Source organism: Panthera pardus, unplaced genomic scaffold, assembly GCF_024362965.1.
Source record: "Panthera pardus isolate Hobbes unplaced genomic scaffold, ASM2436296v1 HiC_scaffold_1, whole genome shotgun sequence".
In the NCBI taxonomy this organism is placed as follows: Eukaryota; Metazoa; Chordata; class Mammalia; order Carnivora; family Felidae; genus Panthera; species Panthera pardus.
In genome coordinates, this window is record NW_026526654.1 from 84705438 (window position 1) to 84731004 (window position 25567).

At 46.4% G+C, this 25567-nt stretch overlaps 1 protein-coding gene and 1 long non-coding RNA gene across 11 annotated transcripts in view; one reads left to right on the plus strand and one right to left on the minus strand.

Annotated features, from left to right (window-relative positions):
* WASF3 (WASP family member 3) overlaps positions 1-25567 on the minus strand; it is a 134707-nt gene that overhangs the window by 38357 nt on the left and 70783 nt on the right. For all 10 annotated transcript variants that reach the window (XM_019447919.2, XM_019447914.2, XM_019447910.2 and 7 more), the window contains one exon: positions 6535-6677. In XM_019447919.2, coding sequence (XP_019303464.1) covers positions 6535-6667 — 133 coding nt within the window. In that variant the 5' untranslated portion in view covers positions 6668-6677. The remainder of the gene's footprint in view (positions 1-6534; positions 6678-25567) is intronic.
* On the plus strand, positions 3553-8187 carry LOC109266140 (uncharacterized). Its single transcript, XR_002079587.2, has 3 exons — positions 3553-3709; positions 6943-7119; positions 7823-8187. It is a non-coding gene; the product is annotated as an uncharacterized LOC109266140 (long non-coding RNA).

A 25567-nucleotide genomic window follows, 5' to 3' on the forward strand; every position in this document is an offset into this window, starting at 1 on the left:
CATAATTACTTCTATAACGCCTGGAAGGAAGTATTTCTGATATTTCAGGTCAAACGATGCATCCGCAAAGTGCTTGAATTCCTAACAATCCTGCCTCTCGGGAGAGGGGCCTCTTACACTTGCCTCCAATTTGCTGACAGAACTTTTATCTCCTAGTTTTCCTAAGTATACATTGCTCACCTCCCTTCACTGGCTTTCTGTTTGAGTCCACAAGAAATGCAAACATTTATCTCAGTTTGAAGCATTAAAATTTTTAAAGTTCTTGCTGTTTCTTCCAGTCAACCTCTATCCAGATACAGCAGTACGTTTTCTCCTAACATAAGCCTTTTAACCCTGGCCTTACACTGCATGGAAATGTACTTGTGATCTATTTCTTGTACCTACTGCATTTGGGTATCTCCCCTTCCTCCCCCATGTCCCCCTACAAACATCTTAGAGATCTATTTAGTGCATGCCTTCAAAATATTTAGATCTCTATTCTGAGTAGAACTGCACTTGATATAATCAATTAATCTAACTCCAAATTTTAGATCTGATTAGATAAACCAAAGGTGAGCAAGCCCTTAAGGTAGTATTTTTTAATCTTTTTTTTATATTTATTTATTTATATTTGAGACAGAGAGAGAACAAGTGGGGGAGCAGGAGACAGAGAGAGAGAGAGAGAGAGAGAGAGAGAGAGGGAATATCCAAAGTGGGCTCCAGGCTCTGAGCTGTAAGTACAGAGCGCCACACAGGGCTCAAACTCACAAACCATGAGATCGTGACCAGAGCCAAAGTCAGACACCTAACTGAGAGCCACCCGGGTATCTCCCCATTAATAGGTAGCATTTTTTATGCTGACCTAGCATTTGGTTTGATATGAAACAGTATGCATCACAAGGATTATTAGTAAAAATATTAATCATTTATTAAAATCTTTGAGAGGTCAACAGATCTCCTTTCTCATTCATGCAATTACCTGAAACATTGAAATTAACAGAAAAATTGATTTTGTAATAATTTTTTTTAAATAATTTGTTTAATGTTTATTTATTTTTGAGAGAGAGAGAGACAGAGCGTGAGCAGGGGAGGGGCAGAGAGAGAGGGAGACACAGAATCCGAAGCAGGCTCCAGGCTCTGAGCCGTCAGCACAGAGCCTGACATGGAGCTCGAACTCACGAGCTGTGAGATCATGACCTGAGCCGAAGTCGGATGCCCAACCGACTGAGCCACCCAGGCAGCTGATTTTGTAATAAGTTTTTAAAGGAGAGGTATATTTAAAATGAATGGTGTCTCAAAAAAAATTTTTAATACCAAAAATAACCAGAGATGTATATACTGGTTTATACAAGAATTTATGACAGTGTCACCCCTTAACAAAGAAACAATTTATATGTCCAACAGTAGAAACATGGTTAAATAATTATGGTATATCAATATAATAATCTCTAGCCATTAAAAACTATGTCCTAGAAGAATCAACAAAGATGCTTACTATATATTGAGTACAGGCTACAAAACCATATGTATAATAAGATACAATTTTTATGAAGATGCATACAAGGCATTACCGATTACCTTCTCTGATTAATGAAAATTTTGCAATTTTTTTTTCCTGTGTGCTTTCCTGTGCTCTGTAAGTTCTCTGTATTATCTCATTAATGCCCTCTAATACAAGCAAAAATCTTGGGGTGGGGGGTGCTGCACTAAAGGTCTGATCCCTTTCTTTGTGACATCCTGGGAGGCTTCTTCAGATGGGAAAAGAAAGACCATTATTATCACAAGAACAAAGAGAAAAGAAGTAGTAAAAAACAGCCTAGAGGTATTAAAGAGGATTTATGTCATCCTTGGCACAAATGTCCTATATTCCCATGTCCTTTTTAATGCAAATTATATTAAAATTACATTATAATATCAGTAGGAATTTGATTGCAAGATACTGTAATTTTAATTGAGCAACTAGCTGATAGGAACAAGAGTACTCAGATTATTAATCAAGCAAAATGATGAAAAAGCACTGATTTAATTGCTACACTAAACTGTCATTATTTGAAGGAAAAAAAAGTCAATATTCCATAGTTAGAAAACCAAGTAACACACTATTAACCAAAACTGTTTAAAAAAAAATTTTTTTTTAACGTTTATTTTTGAGACAGAGAGAGACAGAGCATGAACAGGGGAGGGGCAGAGAGAGAGGGAGACACAGAATCCGAAGCAGGCTCCAGGTTCTGAGCCGTCAGCACAGAGCCCGCCGCGGGGCTCGAACTCATGGGCCGTGAGATCATGACCTGAGCCGAAGTCGGACGCTTAACCGACTGAGCCACCCAGGCGCCCCTAACCAAAACTGTTTTAAATAATGGCTTCCCTGTCTCCTCCCACTTCCCCCAGATCACTCCTATTAGAAGTCAGGAACACACAAAAGAAAAAAAAAATCTGAAAATTACTAATTCTTTATTGGAGAAAGCTTTGATCTTTTAACTATAAGGCGATTCAAGTTACAAATCTGCTCTTGCGTTTCAGTGACTGTTCTTAAACTCATTACAATAATCAATATTTTCTCATTGAAAAGATTTCAATTCCCTGAAAAGCCTGGTTAAAAGAATCTAGAGCGGACAAAATTTCTCACCCTTTAAAGTCAAGTGTCTCATCTGGATATAATGGGAACACGGTACTTGGTAAAAACCTACAGATTTCCCAAAAGTTATGCAGCATTTTAGGGGCTTCAGAGGTCTATTTGGTATCCGGGACCACATTCTTTTCTTGATTATGCCAAGTCAGTGATACCTGCATGATGCTGAACTGCCCCAGACACGTGATGAGAATCAGAATGATCTGGTGAAACGGGGCCTGGATTTCTAAGTTTTCCTTTTTGGAAAAGAGCAACCAAATTCCCGCGGACTCCTGGTCTGTTCTTCCTCCCTCGCACCTACTGGAGAATCAGCTACCCTGGACCATCGCAGAAGGTCGCCCAGGGCAAGTCTCTGCTGTTCAGGCGCATAGGAGTGTGTGTAGGGTCAAGGCAAATCCTTCAAGTTCCCATGGGACTCCGCCCACCGTGGCCTTTGTAGACGGAGTCCAGCCTCTCTCTATATGGTTCATGAGAAGTTCAGGTGATGTTATCACCCGCTCCTAACCTGGGGAACCCCCACGAGGGGTGGTCATGGCGTGTGGGACGGTGGGTAGGGAAGCGGGGAAGATTAAGACTTATCTGGGCCTACTGCCTAATGGGAGTAAAAAACAGATTCCTTTTTGACTTTATCTTGGGAATTAATACTCAGTAGAAGACTTTTTTTTTTAGAAGACTCTGAATGACAGATTCATGCATTCCTAAAACTTCATTTTAAAAATACCTGATGAAGGATTACAAAATTAGAAAATAATATAAAAACGTAATTTTTAAATTCTGATTCTTCCTAGCAAGTTTAGATCATAAAAAATTAGATCAAAAAATATCTCCTGTCATATAGTTCGACTCCGTGCAAGCCCCCCACAAAACGGAGTCACCCCAAATGGAGCGGTCGTTTATTACACGTGTGAGTGCTAGAGCATCGTCATAGTAAGTGCATATGCTTCCTGTTCTAGGACATCACCGCCAATTATATATGCTTTTAAAATTCCACGCAGGTACCTAGTCGATTTTATTTGCTGTGCGTTGCACCTAGGGGATCCCGAGTGAACAATCACTCATGAATAAATCACTGGTAACCGACAACGTGCTATTCTACTACCAGTAAGTAACTAGGTGTATTAGTTTCCTACAATTACATCCTTGGCGTACGTATCACTATAGTCCCCTTTCCGGAAGTCTCTTTGGGCCGCAAGCATGGATCACGAGGAAGGGGAAGGTAGCGGGTGTGCTCTGAGGATGCCCGACCACCGCCCCCTGAACCGGAGGGAAAGCTCCCCCGCGCAGGTGTAGGGACCAGGTGCTGCCTCCGCCAGGCTGCGACCTGCGGTCTCTCTCCCAGTCCGCTCCCGTTTCTGCCCATGCTTTCGCCTGCCTTCACCAGCTGGCTTCCTCTGCCTTCTCTTAAACTCTGCCCACAACCCCAGCTTCAGCTTGCGGGTGGCCATCACTGCTTCGGTCCTGGGGGACACTTCGGCAGCAGGTCCCATAACAACCTAGCGAGCTCGCCGTGTTTCTTAGGTCAAACTTCCTGCAAGCACAGGGCTGACCCGGCTCATCGTTTCAATGCGGATACACGGTACCAGATTCTCTAGATCACACTGCGAGGGCACACTCCAATCATCATCTCTGGGGGGATTGCTAGCGCCTTGTTTTAAAGCTCCCCAGGTGATTCTAGCAGGGACAGGGCTGGGAGCCACTGGGGCAGCCTAACTAAGGCTGACTGTCCTTGAGGCCGGTCGGTGCCCATCCCTGGGTGGATTAGGTGGGTGCAATGAAACCGAGCGGTCAGAAGTCTGAAAGGGATGTCACTGGGCTAAATCAAGGTTTTGGCAGCGCTACGTTCATCCTGGAGGCCCCAGAGGAGAATCTCTCTCCTGGTCTTTTCCACCTTCCAGAAGTGGCCTGCGTTCCGCGGTTTACGATCTCTTCTGCCATCTTCTAAGCCGGCAACGGCTGACTCAGTCTTTCTCACATCACATCGCTCTGATGTGGGCTGTTCCACCTCCTCCCTCCACGTTTAAAGGAACCCTGGGATTGCACTGGATAATCCAAGCTAACCTCTTGCTTAAGATTAGCTGATCAGCAACCGTCATCTCCCCATCATGTCACATAGCGTATCCACAGGTTCCAAGGATTAAGACGCAGACTTTTTGGGGGGCCATTCTTATTCTGCCTACCATGAGCAGACTATGGGGAACAGAACATAAAACGTGTGGGGTTTACTTACAGACACCATAAACATGACCAACAACTCTATGCTGAGTGTTATTACAGCATGAGATGCAGCCTGACTACTGAAACTTCAACGATTTATGTTGGTTTCCATCTTTTACACTCTCCATCAATAGACATTTCAGCCATAAAAACAAGAGACCAGAGTGTTCTTACAAAAATATTATGAATTCAAACAGAAACATTTCTAGCCTTCGATAATTTACCAGCTATTTTCCTGCAATTATACCAATTTATACATTTTATCAACAACCGCTACTCAAAATCAATTGTAATTAGTTTAGATTCCAAAAGATATCTATTTTGAAACAGATTTTAAGTAATTTTCAAGTTACTTTTGCCTCAGCCAATGATTATAGATATATGAAAAATACAACAACACTGTACAATTCTTTTAAAGAAAAAATACTTCTCCAGAATGTTTCTTCTTCAAAATTTAAATAAAATTACTTGAGTGTTTTTATTTTTTTTTAATGTTTATTTATTCATTTTGAGAGAGAGAGACAGAGAGAGAGAGCAGAGAGAGACAGCAAGTGAGCACCAGCGGGGGGGGGGGGGGGGGGAGTGAGGGGCACAGAGAGACAGAGAGAGAGACAGAGAAAACCCAAGCAGGTTCTGTGCTGTCAGCACAGAGCCGGACACAGGGCTCAAACCCATGAACTGCGAGATCGTGACCGGAACGGATATCAAGGGTCAGACACTTAACCAACTGAGCCCCCAAGGCACCCCAGAAAGTACCTGAATGTTCTTAAAAAGCATATTTCTATGCTTGAGGCTACCAGTAGGTGAAATCATGGAGGATTTTCTAATTATTAACAGAGCTTCTGGAACATTTTACTGTGAAAACCCATCACCCAAATGCGGTGTAAACCATCTAAACCAAAAAGGAGTGGGACAAAGTAAAATAATAAGATCATGATTTAAATGTAAGAATTAGGGGGAAAACATTCCGATTTCAAGAAACTTTGAAGGAAAATGCATTTTCGTGAATATCTGAGTCTTAAGAAATGAACTATTTCTTGGGTGTTTCACCTTCATATTCAAAATTAAAATAATAGAAAGTCCTTTCTTCCTTATATTTGCTTGCGTTTATATACCTGCACATGTAATACATACACAGTATTGTATATGTAACAGTTTATCTGTTGACCTCAATTTGGAAGTTGGTACCTGCATTTTAGTAAGTGAAAATCAGCAAATCTCACAATTTTTTGGCTTTAATCGTCAATTCACTTGGAGCATTAGTTAATCAACAAATACTTGAGCACCTACTCTGTGCCAGGCATGTTACAAGTGTTAACAAGGTTTTAATTTATCCCGTTAAAAAGAAAAAAATCAGTCCTGTCCAAGCTTAACGAAGTAATTCACATTTTTAAAAAAAGTACCAATCATGTAATCCTCATTTAATAAGAACCGACACTACTTTGAATCCACAATTCAGTCTTATCTAACAATCTGTAAATGGGTCAATTTGAACTTTACGTCTTCAGCACATAAAGTTGGTATCATAAGACCAGTGAGTTATTTCACTCTGGGAAAATCGGGAGGGGGCAGGGGTGGGCTCTTTCCTTCAAAGCTGCGGTCTCTTCTTGGGACAAAACTAGCGACTGAAGTGAAACCAATGTGCTGACGTTAAAGTTCGTCACATGCCATCTGTAATCAGAAAAAAGTGTTCTAGACAGAAGACGACTTACTTAGACTGCTGAGCTGGCGTATGATAGCAGCAAGGGTACTGTTGGTTACACATTCAAGTTCACTGGTAATCCCCTCCGGCAGGGCTCCCCGGCACAAGTGCCGGGGCTCGATGTTCCTCTTCACTAAAGGCATGGCTCACGATCTGAAAATCAAAAAGACATTTTTTTAAAAGCTCACAGTCACATTTTAAGAAACTTAGAGTTTTCATTATCCTTTCTACGTGAGACAATCAGCTAGAAACACAGCAGATGTCGAATTAATTTCATAAAAGTTTATCGATTGCCAAGATATATTTAGCATACAACCCGACTTTTATAGAAAGATAATGTAAGCAAGATTTCCAGTAAAGTATGAATGACTGAATGCATGCATTTATACTTTCCCTCCCTCTCTACTAACATGATGAGAGATCAAAAAGGCATAAGCCCAGAAGTGCTAAGGGCAGGAAAGGACATAGCGGTCCCAAACTGGACAGAGCCTAATCAGATGAAGACACAGACAAGACCATACCCTGGAGGCCAATGAAGGGAGAAAGGAAGTGAGCCCACTGCCCACCTTCCCCAACAACAGCTCAGGAACAGAAGGTGACACGTATGCATGAAACGGACAGAGGTGGGGGAGGAGGGGATGGCTTCCCAAGTGGGATAAGCTAATGAACTAGATGAACCACAAGGATCCACACGAAGGAATATGACAACAGGAGGACTAGCTTTTAAAAATCCATTTACAAGTTCCTTCTCCCTTCCTGGGCTGCCTCCACTCCACCCTACCCAGCATGTTTTACTTTCTGGTGAACTCCAGGATTTGGACTTGAGACACAAAGCAGAGCTAAAGGTTGGGGCAGGAAATGCACTGAGACCAGGGGTATTCAATCAAAGTCTACACTGAATGTAAGATGGGGCTTCTCCCCACACCCTCGTTCCCTGGCTGGCTTCTCCACGTGGCTCCCAGAGCCCTGGCAGCCTGGTTTTCACTCCCACCCAAAGAGACAGGGACATCCCTCCCTGGGAATACTGGAAGAGAGATCTACAAACATGGGACACTGGGCCAGGGCTTCCCCCTATGGAAAATGCCGACCGGGTCACCTACCAGTTACACCTGCCAATAATCTCTCCCCGCACAGTTCCCACATGGCTTTTAACGCCCCGGACATAAGAATGCACAGTGAAGGATCACCAGACACTTCAGGAAAGCCTTCCCCAATGTGGGGAAACCTGGGAATCCCTTTCACTTCTCTCCACAAAAAGTACATTATAAATAACATGAAATCTCAACATTTTGTTGAAGGAGGCATATAGAGTTTCAAACCTACTACTTAGACAACCAACCTACCGCTCATACAACGGTAGAAAATCCAGTGACTGGGACATAACCGTTATTTTAACAAGATCATCATATTGGCCAGCTTGGAGGTACAGAAACACAAGAGCCTAGGATGTTGGTCAGCGGTCAAACCTGCCATGAAGTGCCAATCTGAATTCTTGTTATGGGAGACAAGTAACATCCTCTTTGTTTAAACCACCGTAGTTGGGCTTTCTGTTATGTGGTGTGAAACTTATTTCCAACTGGTACAACAACTGAATGGTACGCTGTACCTAAAGATCCTGGAATGTGGTAAGCATATAATAAATCTTTGCCTTTCTTCCTCCTTTCTTTAAGACTTTTGCTCATATATCTAATAAATACTTACAGAGCACCTACCACCCACCCGGCGGTGTAGGAGGTTGACGATCCAATGGGGAGTCAAAGCAGACAAGGAACCCCCCTTCCCATTGAAGCTCTATTCTACGAGGGAGAGAGACATTGACCCGACCGCGCAGGTTAATGAATTTGGGGTTAGAAAACCGTTTATGGGGTCAGGGTGCTCAGCTGTCTAGAGTCACGGACAAGCTCCTGTGAACACGGGACCTGAAATCTGAAGGGTGAACAAGGGTCCTGTGTGGTAATGTGGAGAATGAAGCAAAGGAAGGCAAAAGGGGGTGAGAGCTGTAAAGGAAAAGTTCTGTCCAATTATCCAACGTTTAATCGACTATTTCTGCCTTATATCCATGAAGGTGGTCGTTCAACACACTGACCCTATTTTCAGATTCAAATACTACTCCCATTGATGCAGGCGCAATGCCTACAGCACCTCCCTTCACCTCTCTGTGCCTGTTTCCTCCTTGTAAAATGGGGAGAATACAGCAGTCCCTACCTTAGAGAGTGCGAATCTAATGAACGATTACATATATTAATCATTTAGAACAGCCTGAAATATAGCAGCACTAAAAAAAATGTGACTGATAATTAATTTAGTGACATCTTATATGTTGTTATAATGTTAACTATTATTTCTATCATACTAGTAAAAGGAACGGTTTACTAGCCGACGATAAGGCTGAACCACAAAAGATAACAATATTCGCATAGAAATTATGTGAAAGAAGATGTACACACTCAAGGAAGGAATGCTAAAATATGAAAATTCTAGAGGTCCAAGTCTCAAGGCAAAAAACAGAAGATTTACTGTGAGTTGTCATTTCTTTCTGGAGCCACATTAGAACAACAAGACAGGATGGTAACTAATCACAATAAAATGAACTAGAAAGCCAGAATTTGTCATAAGGGAAAAAGAGAAAACTCATTAACAAACTTAATAAAAGCATAGAGTGTGGGAAAGAAAACTACTGAAAACGGGGACTCACTCCAGGGAAGCGAGAAGGAAATTAAGCAACAAAAACCATGATATCCATAAAGAAGCACGGAGCGATCGGGGGTGGGGGGTGGAGAGGGATGTGGTGGCAAAAGCTTCTAAGGACGGCACAGATAAGCTAGCGAACCGGATGTTCTAGAAGACTCTGAATTCGCGGGCGGCCTGCTTGTAACGCCGATTTGTGCAAGTGGCCCAAGTGTGAATTAGCTTTTAAATAATTTCTCAAAAGAGGGATTTATGAGAGTTTGGGGTAAATGTAAGATTTAGGAGCTGAAGGCTGCGCATATAACACGCCCCTCCTGCACATTCGTTCTGTGTTCATCCAGGATGAAATGTGACTCTTTACCCGTGTGTTTCAGCCTCTGACATGCCCAGCAACCTTCCCGGTACACCTCCCCCAGCCCACCACCACATCTCTTACGATTTATTCAAACGCATAGAAATCTAATCATCCACGTATCACAGAGGTCCCACCAACATGTCCGAAACACGGCCACAGCTAGGTAATACCTCCCTCCCCTCTTTCCCTGGACTGGGTCCCCAATATCGGATACACCTGCCATTCATCAGGGCATATGTGGGAGCTACCACCGGCTGTCTGTTTCGAGGGAATCTTGAAAACGCGCACAGAATCTTCCCCGTGTTCTCAGTCAGAGGTGCTCAAGGCCCACTCTGATACCCACCCTCCCCACCCCCCCACCAAAGGCCCTCAGTTTCGTATTTAAGACAGCCCCCTCTTGTGTTCACGCAGTGAACTGTTGGCTGAACACGGTGGGTCCCGGGAGGCTCCATGGGTACTGCGGCCTCACCGAAAGGGCTCACCTAGAGGCTTGCTTAAGACGTTATTAGGGCACCAAAGAAAAAAAGCTTAAGTCTAAGCGGGTGCAGTACCCACATCTTTTATTTCTGCATTCTGATGCTTTGATATCTTGGAGCCAGACGGAGGTCCCTGGAGGCATCGGTCCTCCGGGGATTAGCCAATTCCTAGAGCTGGTAAACTCACCCAGGGGCTCGCCTCTCATATGCAAACCTATCAACCCACAGCCCGCACCTCCTCTATCCGCTCTCACACCCCACACCACCGTCCAACTGCCCCAGTCACCCCAGGACCAGGTGCCAGACAACCGGGGACAACATTACGCCCCAAAGCCTGCTGAAATTACTCAAAGTAGCCAATCCCAAACCTGCTCAGGCTGCCTTATCCATCCTTCCCCACAGAAGCCGTGATAAAGGCTCTCCATGCCAGCTTCCTCTTTCGCTCTGTCTCCAGGTACCCCCCAAACCCGGTGCTTCCCGCCGCGCAGTCCCCTCATCTTGGGATCTGTAACGTTTACCTTATGGTATCACCTCCTGATCTGCCGGCCAGCCCGTATGTCACCTTTTCGATTAGCATACTGTATTTAAAAAAAATTTTTTTTTTTAACGTTTATTTATTTTTGAGACAGAGAGAGACAGAGCATGAACAGGGGAGGGTCAGAGAGAGGGAGACACAGAATCTGAAACAGGCTCCAGGCTCTGAGCCGTCAGCCCAGAGCCCGACGTGGGGCTCGAACTCACGGACCGCGAGATCGTGACCTGAGCCGAAGTCAGACGCTCAACCGACTGAGCCACCCAGGCGCCCCAGCATACTGTATTTTAAGACAACAGGGAAGTCTGAGAAGGATTCCCAGGAAGCAACATGGCAGCGATGTATCTGTGTCCCTGCTTACCATTGCAAGCGAACTGCAGGAGTCTACGTGCCTGGCCCCAGGCAAGGACTCCCTCCCGAAGTGGACTAGAAGCTTTCTGAACTCAGGGACTGAGCCTACAAGTTCTGTGTGTCCCACACCGACTTCCAGGGTCCCCAACACAACCTGAGTGTTGAAAAACCGTCTGCTGGTTACACGCCGACACGTGTAGGCAGACACGTCTCTGTTTGGCCCTCTCCTTGGGCACTGCGTCTGTTGTTGTTCCAGTATTTCAGCCCTAACGAATCCCAGCCTTCACTTCTCACGGTCGTTATACGTCTCTTTGGCACCCCCACACTTGTCTAAACACAAACGATACAACAGGGGGAGGAAACGCTACTCTCCTCTCAACTTTAGAAAAATGGCTTTGTAGTTCCTTTGGAAAGTTCTAATTGCCTAGCAATGACTGTCATGACTTCCCGATTCAGGGTGAAGTACCCTAACACGTGAATTTTCCCCCGGCCGGCCTTTATTTTATCTGACACTAATCCAGTTTTGAATACACTGAACGGCAGGGTAGAGGTACAGGGGAAAACGTTGGGTCACTCATTACTCTTGAAAATGCTCTGCAATGACAAAAACGGACACATAATGAACTAACCCAATTAGTCACCAACAAATCACTTAAGTATGCCTCTCGATTCCTTCGCTTGAAGAACTAGGATGCATCCGGAGCATTCTTCAAAGTCATCCTGTGCGCTAAGAAAAAAATCAAAGACTGCTAATCATACGTTTATGGATTATTAGAGGTTACGTAAGGTATTGCTATTAAACCTGTAGTTCGCCCAACCTTTCTGGGAAATGTTTCAATTTAGAGACAGACAACCTGGTTCACATAACCGTGAACTAGATTCCAGACGCGGCTGAAAGCAGGCCAGAGCCCTTCCCTGGGAATTCGGAAGTGGGACCCCACACCCAGCTCAGCTGCTGCTCTCTCGAACAGCAGGCATGGGTAACCCCTCTGCCACAGGAAGTGGAGACTGCCACAGTCACAGCCAAGAAATGAGAACGAAGTCCCAGACAAACTGGCAAAGCCAAGAGGCAGACAAGGACACCCCAAGGCTTTGCCCAATCCTCAGAATGCACGGCCAACGAGGAGAGGACACTCCTACCCAACCCCCCACTTCACTGGGCGGGGGGGTCAGGCTTGCATCCCGGTCTGATGCCTCTTTCGGCCTCTTCTCGCCTCCTCTCTTTCCTTCCACACCACAGTTCCCGTAACCAAACCCTCGCAGGTATGACCCCATCTTGATGGCTTTCTCTCGAGGACCCAGACAAATAGGAGCGGCTCTGGGAGTGGTTTAAGAAAAACGGGTAGTAATCCAGGGATACGGGCCTCGTGCACAGACCACTGTGCAGGAGAGGAGGCGGCCGTCTTGAAAGGGCAGGCGTGAAGAGTCCTGCCACAAGACTGTGGTTCACCTGCTACGGGACTGAGCCGTAAGTGACCTGGAAACTGTCCGGTGGAGGGAAATGCCACGACAGGAATAACAGTGTGGACCCGTGGAAGATCCAGAAGGTAAAAAACATCTACAACAACAGCAGGGTTGGCTCGTGGCTGCTAGCCTGCACTGATGGCCTGCGTAAGGGTAATGAGGGACCGAAAGCTGTTAACAAGCCGTTAATGGCTAAGTGAGAGAACACCGGAGCCTTCCTGGTGGGTGTAAACCGGTCCTCATCAGTGACCTGTAGTGACCTGAAATGGAACTGCGGACTGGACTGCGTGACAGCTATGGAGCTCAAGATGTTCGAATGCTCGGTCAGAGCATCCTGTTAGTATGCAGATCCAGGCTGCGGTTTTCAGGGATCCTGAGAACTGGAACACGGACTCCTGACGGATGCCCATGAGGATGCTGGGCGCAAACACTTCCCCACCACCCCCCAGCTCCCTCCGGAAGTGGTCAGCACACCACTGGGGGATGCCGCACAGGCCTCGCCCCCACGGCTGGCAGGTGACCCGCGCGGGCTGCACACGTCCCTTCCCGCGTGCCAACGGGGGAACTGGTGCCGGGCCTGGCGGGGGAGACTGACATCAGGCAGCCCGGGGAGGACCAGCAAGCGGTGGGTGGCTGTGCCCCAGAGACACAAGCTTCGGGGGGAGCGTGGAAGACAAAGCGTGGGAAGGCCCTGGATGTGGCAACTCTGGTGAAGCTTCTAGGGGCGTGGCAGTTGGGGGCATGCTGGGAGAGCCCCTCCTGAGTAAAAGACACATCCACAAAGAAGGAAGTGCAGCGCCCATTCGGCTGGGTCGTGGGGGCAACGCAGCTGGGATGCTGCTCTGGCCCGCAGACCGGGTGGCACAGCGGCTGCCACCTGGGAGTGGGGCCCAGAGCAAGAGGCTTTCTCTGCAGCAGGGCCGGGCTTGGCACAAGCGGCCCGGATGTTTAGGCCGTAGGATCCAGTGACCCTGGATGGTACGGAGGGGTCCGTAACGGGAACAGGTGCAGTAAGGAGCCCCTGGCAAGCGCCAGATGGAGAATCAAGCGTACCCCCCTGGGATTCTGAAGGCCACGCCATCACAGCAGAGGATGATACGCCCTTTGAGAACAGCTCCAGGCGTGTGCATTACCAGGCCCTGGTAGAGGTCATCAACAGCAAGGGCGGAAGCATCCAAGGCCCCCCCCCCCCCCGCCCCCCCGCGGTGAGCTGGGTTTGTAGGTCAACCGGTCCACCAGGGGATGGAAAGGGCACTCCCCAGAGTGAGCCAGCGTGGAAGGCACAAGTGACTCCCACGAGCAGGAAGTCCAGACCTCCTCCACGTCCCCCACCACAGCTGCCGGCGCAGTCCATGCCCGTGCCCCCGGCGAAACGCCGACTTGTACGTCTAGCGGGCAGAGCGGGGCAGGCACGAGCCTGGATGACAGACGGGTCAGCCTGACGTCAGGGACGAAAGCAAGAAGCGCCCATGGCTCTGTTACAGCAGCAACTGGGGATTGCCCTTGAAGACACCGGAGAGGAAAACCTTCCCGCACGCGGAGGTGCGACACGACAGTTCACCCCACTTCGTGCGGAAAGGAGACGGAGCCTGAGCTGAAAATCCAGATGCCTGGGCTGCCCGCTGTGTGGTCAGGGGACGAGAAGGAAAAGAACGAGAGCAGCAGGGACAAGGAAGTCTGGATACAAGCATACGGGGCAGGCACTGGGGAGCGGGCACAGTGGGAAGGCTCCTGGATCGTGTCAACCCCCCCCTCCCGCCCCCCACAGGAGAGGCGCGGAGTACCGAGTGGGCAAGATCCACGAGGCCGCGGCATCAGATTTGCCCGATGGGATCGCCTCCGTCGCCGCATCTGACCAGGGGCCCCCCTTCACAGCGGGGAGGCTCGGGACTGGACCCAACACGGTGGGTGGTAGGTAACACACACCACACCGTCCAGATGCAGATGCCCCCCCGCCCCGAGTGCCGCAACCGCCTTCTCAAAGCACACGGAAGCTCGAGAGACGGTCTGACAGGATGGGTGCCACGCTTCACGATGCGGTCTGCGAGGTCGAAGACCGCTCTGTGGCACCGCGTCCCTAAGAAGGGCACGCGGGTTCAGGAGCCAGGAGGCGGAAGCTGCCACGACCCACTTACCATCACTGCCAAGAGCCCACTGAGGGGTTCTGCGTTCCTGCCCCTGCCCGCTGGACTCTGGAGGGCCAGGAAGGGCTCATTCCGGCAGGGGCCACGGTCAAGGTCCCAGGGAACTGCAGGTTCTGGCTCCGGGCAGCACCCCGGACCCCTTGGGCCAGGGACCAGAGTCCCCTTGGGGCACAGGAAGCCGACTGTGAGCAGGAGGAAGGGCTGCGTTTACACAAAGGGCAGGGAGGAGCACGCGTGCAAGCCAGGCGACACGCATCTTGTTGCCCGCTTCCGGCAGGATCCGGGTACTTGATTACCCACCTTACCTAGCGTGCTCGGTCAGCGCGCGTGCGCGCGCGTGTGTGCGCCGCACCTGCCGATTTCCTGGAGCATCTATCTCATCGTTAACTTGTTCCTCACGGTGGGGCTTTCTTCTCCGCACCTCCTTTCAGGAGTTTCCCGACACAGCAACCTTGTGTTTGCTTTGACAGAGACCCTGGCACAGGACGAGGGTTCTAATTTCTCACCGAGAGCTTGGGGTTTTTTATTTCTGGAGCCCCAGGCAGATGGCAAGCCATTTCTCAAGGCTGGCGAGCCGTTCTTCCACCCAATTTTTAAGGGATCTGACAACCCTCTGAAAATCACAGTGTTCATTTGAGGCTCCAGTTCCAGCTCGCTGCCTCAGGCTGGCCGGACACACGTTTCTGTACCATGGGCAGCATCAGAACCTAGCCTCCAGCACCTGTTCTGGTGTCCTTTCCCCTCTCGACCCCCTTGGCTTCTAACACCCGTGGACAGGCCGCCAACGTGTTCTTTCCAACAAGGCAAGGTTTAAAAAAAAAAAAAAAAACACATAAATTCATACACAGTCAGCTATACTTTACCCAGCAGCTGTACATGTCCACAGAAACTCACATGGCTAATTTCACTTCGTAGATGTCTCCTATGCGGACTCTCTTAACCCCCCCAGCCTCTCCATCACTGTATCACATCACGTTTCACTGTTCCTATAACCCTCTCCATTGTGGTCCTCAAATGTGGAACGAGAAAGGGTGAGTACAACGATCGGCAAGGTATAGTGAAAAACTGAAAGGATCGGTGACCAGCAGAGAATAATATGGGTAAAGTGGGTAACAATGGGGAAGACAATGTCGAATATAGAGCAAAAACGTATTCTTTACTCCAATTTATGAACTGCATTAACAAATTAAGCCTGAGTCCCTGTGTGTGCTGATTACACCTTCCCTGCCTTCCTTACAGCTCACATGAAAATGTGTGCTGGGCAAAAAAAAAAAAAGTAACATACTGATGGTATTATTAAATTTTAATATTAATCTAACGTTCATTCCTAAAGTAAGATACTTAATTTTTTCCCTCTAATTTTATTTAGTGTCCAATTAGTCTACACCTGAATTTCTCCTGCAACTTGACTTACTATGGCAGCTGAATGTCCAAACACTGGCATTTCACTTCCCGGAGTGGTAATCTTCTAACTAAAGTCAAATGATTAAAGAATTTCAAGTAATATCAGTGTGCTTTCTACTTAAAGGCAACTTGTCTCTCTTCCAATAAGTTATCTAACCTCTTTTTTAAAATTCCATACACTGGGGCGCCTGGGTGGCTCAGTCAGTTAAGCGTCCGACTTCAGCCCAGGTCATGATCTCACAGCGCGTGAGTTCAAGCCCCACGATGGGCTCTGTGCTGACAGCTCACAGCCTGGAACCTGCTTTGGATTCTGTGTCTCCCTCTCTCTCTGCCCTTCCCCCACTCATGCTCGCTCTCTCTGTCCCTCTTTCAAAAATAAATAAACATTTAAAAAAATACATAAAATGAAATTCCGTATTATAAAACTCTGAAGTCTTCCTATAGAATGATTAATTGGAATGTCTTTTCTAAAAAGGTTACAAAAGCAATTCAACAAATGTTTAAAAACGGTGTGAAGTTCTCGTAGTGTCCCTTCTCCCAACCATTCCCGTCCACACCGAACCACCCGGGATGAGCTGTCATCTCAGCAATCTAAGTCACTGGTGGATCTTTCCAGATCACTTACTGTTACCGATTTTCAGTTTAATTTCACCGTATTCAGAAGACATAATTTGTCTGAACTTGTCTAAATTTGTTGAGACGTGTCTTATGGCCCAAAGCATGATTTGTCTTGGTGAGCATTCCACACGTACGTCTTGGCGAACAGACGTGTGTTCAGCTGTGGTGACTGATGAGGATGATGTTGTGATCTTCTATTTTCTTAACTAATTCTTAGTACGCTTGTTCCCTGAATCCCTGAGAGGAGGTTTGAGGCTGCCCACAGTAATAGATTTGTCCATTTCTCCCTGGCGTTCTATCAGTTTTTATGTATTTTGAAGGTCTGTTGTTGAATCTACACACACATTTCAGATCATCACGTCTTCCTGGTGAAATAAACCCCTTGTCCTTATGTAACGTTCCCTTCACCCCCGAGCTGGATCGCCGTCCCAGAGTCTACTTCAGTCATCCCTTCTTTTGACCAGTGTTTATGCAATGTAAGTTCTTCCTTTCAATTTTAACCTTTCCGTGTCTTTACAGTAGGTTTGAGACAGCATGCGGTTTGGTCTTGCTTTTCTGTCCAAAATGACGATTTCTGTCTTTTAATTGGTGTGGTTAGGTCATGTACTTTCTTTCAAGTGTAATGATCAGGTAGAATTTAAGCCTTCTTGCCAGTGGTCTTCTATGTTCTGCATTTTGCTCCGTTTTGCCATCTTTCTGTCCTCTAATAATTATTTTTCTGATGTCTCATCTCCATAACTGGCTTTTACTCACTTTTAACCTTTCTAAAGTGGTTTCCCTACCGTCTTACGATCTATGTATAATCACGGCCTACCTTCAACTACTACTAAACTACATCGTGCATCGTGTGTGAACATTGGCTGTAACCTCGGAAGGGCGCATTTTTGTCTTCTTTCTCCAATGCTGATACGTTCATGTTCACCCTCATTTTTCACCATATCAGGGTCTATTCGTTTCTCTGTGTAGATCCAGACTGCCATCTGGCACCCCTTCTGCCTAAAGAACTTCTTTCAACATTTCTTGTGGGGCAGATATCCTAGAAAAAAAAAGAAAAATTCCCTCGGCTTCTGTTTGTCTTAAAAAGTCTTCACATGGTCCTTTTTTTTTTTTTTTTTTTAAAGAGATTTTTGATGGGTATAGAAATTTGGGTTGCCAAAATTTAGGGTTTTTTATTTTGTCTTTTGGTACTTTACAGATGTTATTCCACTATTATCTTTGCTCCTCCATTTGTAATGTTCATTCTCCTTATGGCTGCCTTTAAGATATTCCTGTTTATCTTTGGTATTTCAGCAGCTTGGTTCTTGTGTTTATAGAACTGGAGGGGGGGTTCGCATTTCTTGCTCTCTGAAATTGTTGGATTTGTATGTATTTCCTTATTTAATTTTTTTTTTTTTTTTTTGCTTCCATCAATTTTGGATAATTCTCAGCAACTCTTCAAGTATTTTTTTTTTAAGTGGTGTTCTTTTCAAAGAATATTTATGTTTGGGGAGCCTGGGTGGCTCAGTCGGTTAAGCGTCCGACTCCGGCTCAGGTCATGATCTCACAGTTCGTGAGTTCGAGCCCCACTTTGGGCTCTGTGCTGACAGCTCAGAACCTGGAGCCTGCTTTGGATTGTGTCTCCCTCTCTCTCTGCCCTTCCCCTGCTCATGCTCTGTCTCTCTCTGTCTCAAAAATAAGTAAAAACGTTAAAAAAACATTGAAAAAAGAGAATATTTATGTCTTTATTTTGAGAGAGAGAGAGAGAGAAAGCATGAGCTTTCACAAACACAGAGGATACCGCAGAACACCCAAGAAGTATGGAACAATATCAGTAGTGTAACATACTTGTAATTGGAAATCCAAAAGGAAAAGAAAGAAAGTATTATCCAGGGAAAATACTGGAGGGGCGCCTGGGTGCCTCAGTCAGTTAAGTTTCCAACTCTTGATTTTGACTCAGGTCATGATCGCACGGTTCATGGGGTTCATGGGATCCAGCCCCACCTCGGGCTCTGATCTGACAGCATGGAGTCTGTTTGGGACTCTCTCTCTTCCTCCTGTCTCTCTGCACCTCCCCCTCATGGGGGAGGCAAAGGGACTGGAAATGAAGGGAAATGGAAATCAATCATGCTTATGTGATGAAACCTCATTAAAAATCCCCAAACTATGGGGTGTGGAGATCTCCCAGGTTGGTGAACACATTCATGTACCAGGAGGGTGGCAAATCTCAACTCTGTGGGAATTGGGGACGGAAGCTCTGGTCCCTGGGACCCTTCGAGACCTCATCCCATGTACTTCTTCATCTGGCTGTTCACATTTACCTGGGTCCTGGGGGCTTTGCTGCCCTCCCAGCAACTTCTGTGTCAAAGGAGAGAAGGAGCAGAATAACGGACCTTACAGCCTACCAGTCCCCCAGTACGACCATCCCCCGCATGGCCGCACCACCAGTGGGGTCCTGTCTAGTCCCTCTTCTTTCTTACCAGTGCCTGGTGGAGGCCTGCAGAAAACAGCTTGCGAGTGTGAACCCCCCTTGTATCTAGGCTCCTGGTTATTCGAACGGATGTGTTCACTCACACTCAACCTTTAAGAGCTCCTTTTAGCCACTTTGATGGTGGTCACCTGTCCCCCCCGTCCCATGCTCTGCAAAACACAAAACAGTTTAAGAGTCCTGCTCTCCTCAGGAGGGCTTGCTACTCTTCATAATTCAAGATAAGTTATTACTTTATAGATCATCTGGCTTCTCTCTCTTACTGATGGAAGCAATGCTCATTTCCAACTTTTTATATCGTAACTGGAAAAGAAACTCTCTGGCAGCATGGTAAGGACAAGATGAACAAACACATCAGCTTCCTCTTTTGTTAAGACTTGAAACGGCTAACTATACTCACAAAGGGACAAGAAAGCAAACGGACATTCTTGAGGAGTGACCATCTGAGGGTACTCTAAGTATCTGTGTGCGCAGACCCCAAAGTGAGCAAACTGTTTTGGAAACAAAGGAGTAACACTACCATAGGAGTACAGACAACAGCTTTCATGCGTGGAACATACTGCCATGGGGAGTATAAATTAAGTTGAAACCCACAACTGTGATCATTCCCCAGCTTATTCCACAATCGTAGGAAGGGCTGACCGGATGCAGAGTAACTTCTAGTAACTGCATTAAGTCTTTAGGACAGATTTTAAAACCGTATTACTGAGCGTTAGAGTTAAGTGTACAAAACTGAACCAACAGGCTTCGTGACAGGTTCCCTTCTCCACTCCGCAGCCACAAAGACAATCCTGGGAGTTCTGAGAGCACGCACGGCCTGCAGAACTTGACGGTGTTAATGATTCTGTCTTTTCTATTCCGGATGCGCTGGTAACCTTGGCTCTGACTGCCGCGTGCCAGGCAATCAGTGCCACGCGAGGCAGAGCCAAATCACACCGTTCGGGCGATACACACACGCCAAACTCAACGTGTGCGTGCCGCCCGTGTCTGGCTTTTCAATCACGCTGACTTGTATGTATGAGATTTGTACTCCAGAGCGATCTAAGCAGGAGTGGTCCTGTCTCCACGCTCGTACAGAACTAAGTGACACACTGCTTCCAAGCCCCTGCTCTCACCTCCCACCAACACTGCCCACCGGGCCCTGTCGATTCCAAAGGGCAAAGGCCATGTGTGTGCGCCCTCGTTTCACGGCACGCTGCCTGCCTACTGACAGTCCCCGGAGGCATTTCCCACTAATGTTACATTCCCAAGGCCGAAGGAAGAGCCCAGGATTCCTCAACTCCCAACCTGTGACATTATCTTCTAGACCTTTAGTGCGTTTTTATTATTCTTTAGCCAGTGGGAATACGAAGAACAGACGAAAATAAGAGTCCCTTTCCTCAAAAAATTAATGGCTTAGTGAGAGACCCAGGCATATAAATTAAGTTACAACCCAGTGTGACAAGCCCTACGTTATAGGTATTTCTCACACCCGGGCAACTAAATTTAAACACAACTGGTAGGATTCAGCAGCAGGGCGGTGGGGAGGAGGGAGCCCCGCATCACAGGCCTGTAGCGCCATGCCCGGCACGCAGGAGCCGCTACTCAACAAGCATTAGCGGACGAACCGAGGTCTTACTCCAGGTCCGTGGGAGGCATCGCATTATTTTTAAAAACCGCCAAGCAGCCGCAACAAGCAAGCATCCGGGGAGCAACAGGAGACCCAGGTCTGCCGAATAACACGATGTACCTGAAACGTGTGTCCCGTACCTATTGTTGGAGGACATTCTGAGATACAGAGTGATCCTTTGCCTTTTGTGGGCTACAAAAAGGCACCAAAAGACACTTCAGGTGGAAGCTGATATCTGGTTCGAACTGAAAAAGCAGAGATCAGATGTCTAGGTTGAGATTTCTCCCCACCAACGCTCTCCCCATTGGCTCCTGTCTTGCAGTTTCTCTGCTTCGGGGAGAAACCTCAAAGCCAGTGCAGGTGACAAAAAGCAATTTATCGTAAGTGAGAATATAGAGAAGCAGAGTGGGGACCCTGGCAAAGAACAATCACTAAAAAAAATCCTTAGGTCCCTCTCCTCTCTTTTCTCTCCTGGTTATTGTGGGGAAGAGTGATGAGTGCCCCCCCCCCAAAAAAAAAGAAAAGGAAAAAAAAAGTCTCTGTTCTAGAACCTTCCACCATTTATTTCTATTTAGCTACACTTAGCTAAACTGATTCTTATGCTCTGTTTTATATCCTTCTTTAGTCTAGATTTTTTTTTATTTAAATAAATTACTAAGTTCCTATTAGATATGAAATGTTTTTAAAGCATATACGTCTTGGGGCACCTGGGTGGCTCAGTCGATTGGGTGTCCGACTTCAGCATGATCTCACGGTTCATGAGTTCGAGCCCTGCGTCGGGCCCTGTGCTGACAGCTCAGAGCCTGGAGCCTGCTTCAGATTCTGTGTCTCCCTCTCTCTCTACCCTTCCCCTGGCTCATGCTCTCTCTCTCCCTCTCTCAAAAACAAACACTTAAAAATAATAATAATAAGAGAACCTGGGTGGCTCAGTCAGTTAAGTAGCTTACTTTGGCTCAGGTCATGATCTTGCAGTTCCTGAGTTTAAGCCCCACAACGGGCCCTGTGCTGACGGCTCTGAGCCTGGAGCCTGCTTCAGATTCCGTATCTCCCTCTCTCTCTGCCCCTCCCCTGCTGGCGTGCTCGCTCGCTCCCTCTCTCTCTCTCAAGAATAAACATTAAAAAATTAAAAATAAATAATTAAAATAAAAAATAAAATAAAATAAAATAAAATAAAATAAAATAAAATAAAATAAAATAAAATATGTCTTCTGTTTCCAAGTCCATAATGGCCCTGGCGTCCATACAACCAGATACTCAGTATATCTGGGACTAGAGAATATATTTTATATTGGAGCCTACGCCTGTCTTCTATTTCTTTGTTGTGCATACAAATTTATCCCCATGCATGTTACTACTCTAGGAACCTCGAAGATGCTTTTGCCAGACACTATTTTCCTTCCCTGTTTTGACCAGCCCAACAAAACCTGCTCTTTATTAAAATAAACTTTTGCTGGATGAATGGAACCTGGGAGATCTAGACTAACTTCTTCATTTTACAGTCAGAGAGAAAGACCAAGAGACCCCAACTCTCCCACATCGTGGACATTTGCCAAGGAAGAGGAGAAATTAGCTCAATCTCTGACTTTGCTGGTGCTCTGCCCACCGCATTCCCATTTGCAAGCCTTCCTCCTATAAGCCCCATCTGTAAATATACCAACAAGCCAAGGCTATTTCATTTCTGTGTTTTATCAGTGTATAAAGGCAGCAAGGCAGCAAAAATTCTCTGCCTTGGTATGCAAGTAAGCCTTGACTTCTCACATGATGCTTCAACATAGTCCCTCTCCTTCCTGCTACCTTCCCGACACTGAACCACGCACCTGTTGCGAGTGGTCAACTCCAACCGTGAAAGCAAGAAGCTGGTCTTTCCAAGGCTCCATTTATGGAAGATATTGTAGTATTTTTTCTAAACAGGGGGTTTTGTCTGGTCCCTCAGCTCCTGATGCTGCCTTGTTGCTGATGCATAAAGCATCAGATGTCCTGATCTTATTCTGTTTTGTATTTTCGAAATACGTGAGCTTTTACAACAGGACTGGCTTTTGGTTAACTATTCCAGAAACCCAGATATTTGTGTTCCATCCTACTTCCCAGGCCAGGGAAGCACTCTACCTACACCTCTACTGGGCATGATTCAGCATGACACCTTGGTAACTCAACTCCCATTTGACATCTGCCAGACAGGTGTGTGCAGGAGACTATGAGTATATACCCAGTCTCTAAGGACAAGCAGGGAAATGCTGTTGTGTGTGGGTACGGTAAGGAAAACTTCCCAGTTTAACAGGACCTTTGGGACAAGAGAAAGTGACCATCTCCTATTCCTTGATTTGGGATTACAGGTAACTTACTGTTGTTTCTTAGGCCCTAGCAATACTAAGTGAATCTCTCAATCAAAATGAGAAACTTGTAAGAACTAGGGTGTGTGTGTGTGTGTGTGTGTGTGTGTGTGTGTGTGTGTGTGTGGTGTTATTAGCTCTTTAAAGGAAATCATTTCAAAAGCTATTATAATTTGAATGGGACGACTGAAGAAAGAAAAACAAATCTACGTGAGAACTTCTCCTTAAGCTAGTCTAGGCTTCTCCTTAGGCTTCAAATCCCCAGAAATGACAAAAAAAAAAAAAAAAAAAAAAGATCTAGATTTAAAATATATGCAATAAGGGGCCCTTAGGTGGTTCAGTCAATTAAGAATCCTACTCTTGGTCATGGTCTCACGGCTCATAAGATGGAGGTCAACTTGGGGCTCGTGCACTGGCAGGGCAGAGCCTGCTTGGGATTCTCTCTCTCCCTCTGTCTCTCCCCCACTCATGCTCGGGCTCGCTCGCATGCTCTCAAAATAAATAAATAAACTTAAAAAAAAAACAAAAAGACCAACCACACCAACTGTTGGTAGGAATACAGAGCGACTGGAACGCTCAAGCCCTGAAGAAAACGTAAAATAACACCATCACTGTTGAAAAGTTTGCCACGTTCTTAGAAAGTTAAACACACACTCCTAGGTATTTATGCAAAAGAAATAAAAGCATAATGCCCACATGCAGATTTGTACACGAATGTTCATACAGCTTTATTTGTAGTAGCCAAAATGATCCAAAAATAGAAACCACCCTAAATCCACCAACAAGCGAATAGATAAATAAACTCTACTAATCAGCAGTAACACGGGATGAGGTACTGATTCATGTAACAACATGGATGAATATCAAGATAATTGTGCTGAATAAAAACCAGACCAGGGGCACCCAGGGGGCTCAGTCGGGTAAGTGTCTGACTTGATTTCGGCTCAGGTCATGATCTCACGGTTCTTGAGTTTGAGCCCCGCATCAGGCTCTGCGTTCTTTCTCCCTCTCTCTGTCCCTCCCCACCCCCACTCTGTCTCTGTCTCTGTCTCTGTCTCTCTCCCTCAAAAATAAACTTAAAAAATAAAAAAAGACCGAAAAAAAGAGTGTATACTATACGATTCCATTTACATAATTGTGATATTGTGATTTTTTTTATTATTATTATTTTAGAGAGAGAGTACACAAGTGGGGGAGAAGGACAGAGGGAGAATCTTTTTTAAAAAACATTTTTTTTAGGGTCACCTGGGTGGCTCCGTCAGTTAAGCCTCCGACTTCGGCTCTGGTCATGATCTCACGGTCCATGAGTTTGAGCCCCACGTCGGACTCTGTGCTGACGGCTCAGAGCCTGGAGCCTGCTTTGGATTCCGTGTCTCCCTCTCTCTCTACCCCTCCCCTACCCACACCCTATTTCTCTCTCTCAAAAATGAATAAACATTAAAAAAAATGTTAATAAATAAAATAAAAAATGTTTTTTTAAGTTTATTTATTTTGAGGCGGGGAGGGGCAGAGAGAGAGAGGGAGAGAGAAACTCCCAAGCAGGCTCCATGCTGTCAGCAGAGTCCCACATGGGGCTGGATCCCATGACCCTGGGATCATAACCCGAGCCAAAAAGAAGAGTTGGATGCTTAAATGACTGAGCCACCCAGGGGCCTATGATACTGTGATTTATAGTAAGAGATCTATATTTGGTTTTCATCCTCATTTCTGGTACAGAGCTCCTAAAATCCTTGGAATTTCCTAAGTCAGAAGAGCTGTAATTTTGATATTCATAACAAATCCCTCTCAACCTCGCCAGGTGACTTTGGGAAAGACACTCCTACTGTCAGAAGGGTGGGAGCCGGTTGCCAGGGAAACCAACCATGTGATTAGAGGGTTAGAACTTTCAGTCCCAGCCACCCTAGCTTTGGGGGAAAAGGAGAGGCTTGAGTTCAGTCACCAGGAGCCAGTGATTTAACCAACTGTCCCTAGGTAATCGACCTCCATAAAGACCCAAAAGGACACGATCCAGTGACCTTCCAGGTCGGTGAGCCGGGATGCATTCATGTACTGGCGAGTGGCACAGCCTAAACTCCATGAGGACAGAAGCTCCTGTGTTCTGCCAGGCCTGTGGCTGTTCAACCACATCCCTGAATATCTCTCATAATAAACTAGTCATCTACTAAGTGAACTGGTGTCCTGAGTTCTATAAGCCACTCAAGCTAATTAATAAAACCCAAGAAGTGGGGGCATGGGAACCCCCAATTTACAGCCAGTCGGTTGGAAGCACCGGGAACATTCTGGGCTTGAGACTGAAATTGGGCAGATGGGGGGAGCGAGGGGGGAAGTCTTGTGGGACAGAACCTTTCATCTGCGGGATCCGATGCGGTCTCCAGGGAAATAAACGAGTTAAACTGCAGGACACCCAGCTGCTGTGGTCAAGTTGCCTGATGTGTGGAAAACCCACACGTCTATCGTCAGAAGTGAGGTGGTGCTGTGGTAAGGAATTTATAATACAGGAGACACACGGAGGAGTGTTCTTCCTTCACAATAACGTTCTAGGAAACACAAGCTAACCTACAGTGACAGAAAGCAGATCAGTGGTGGCCTGGAGGCTGGGGACGGACAG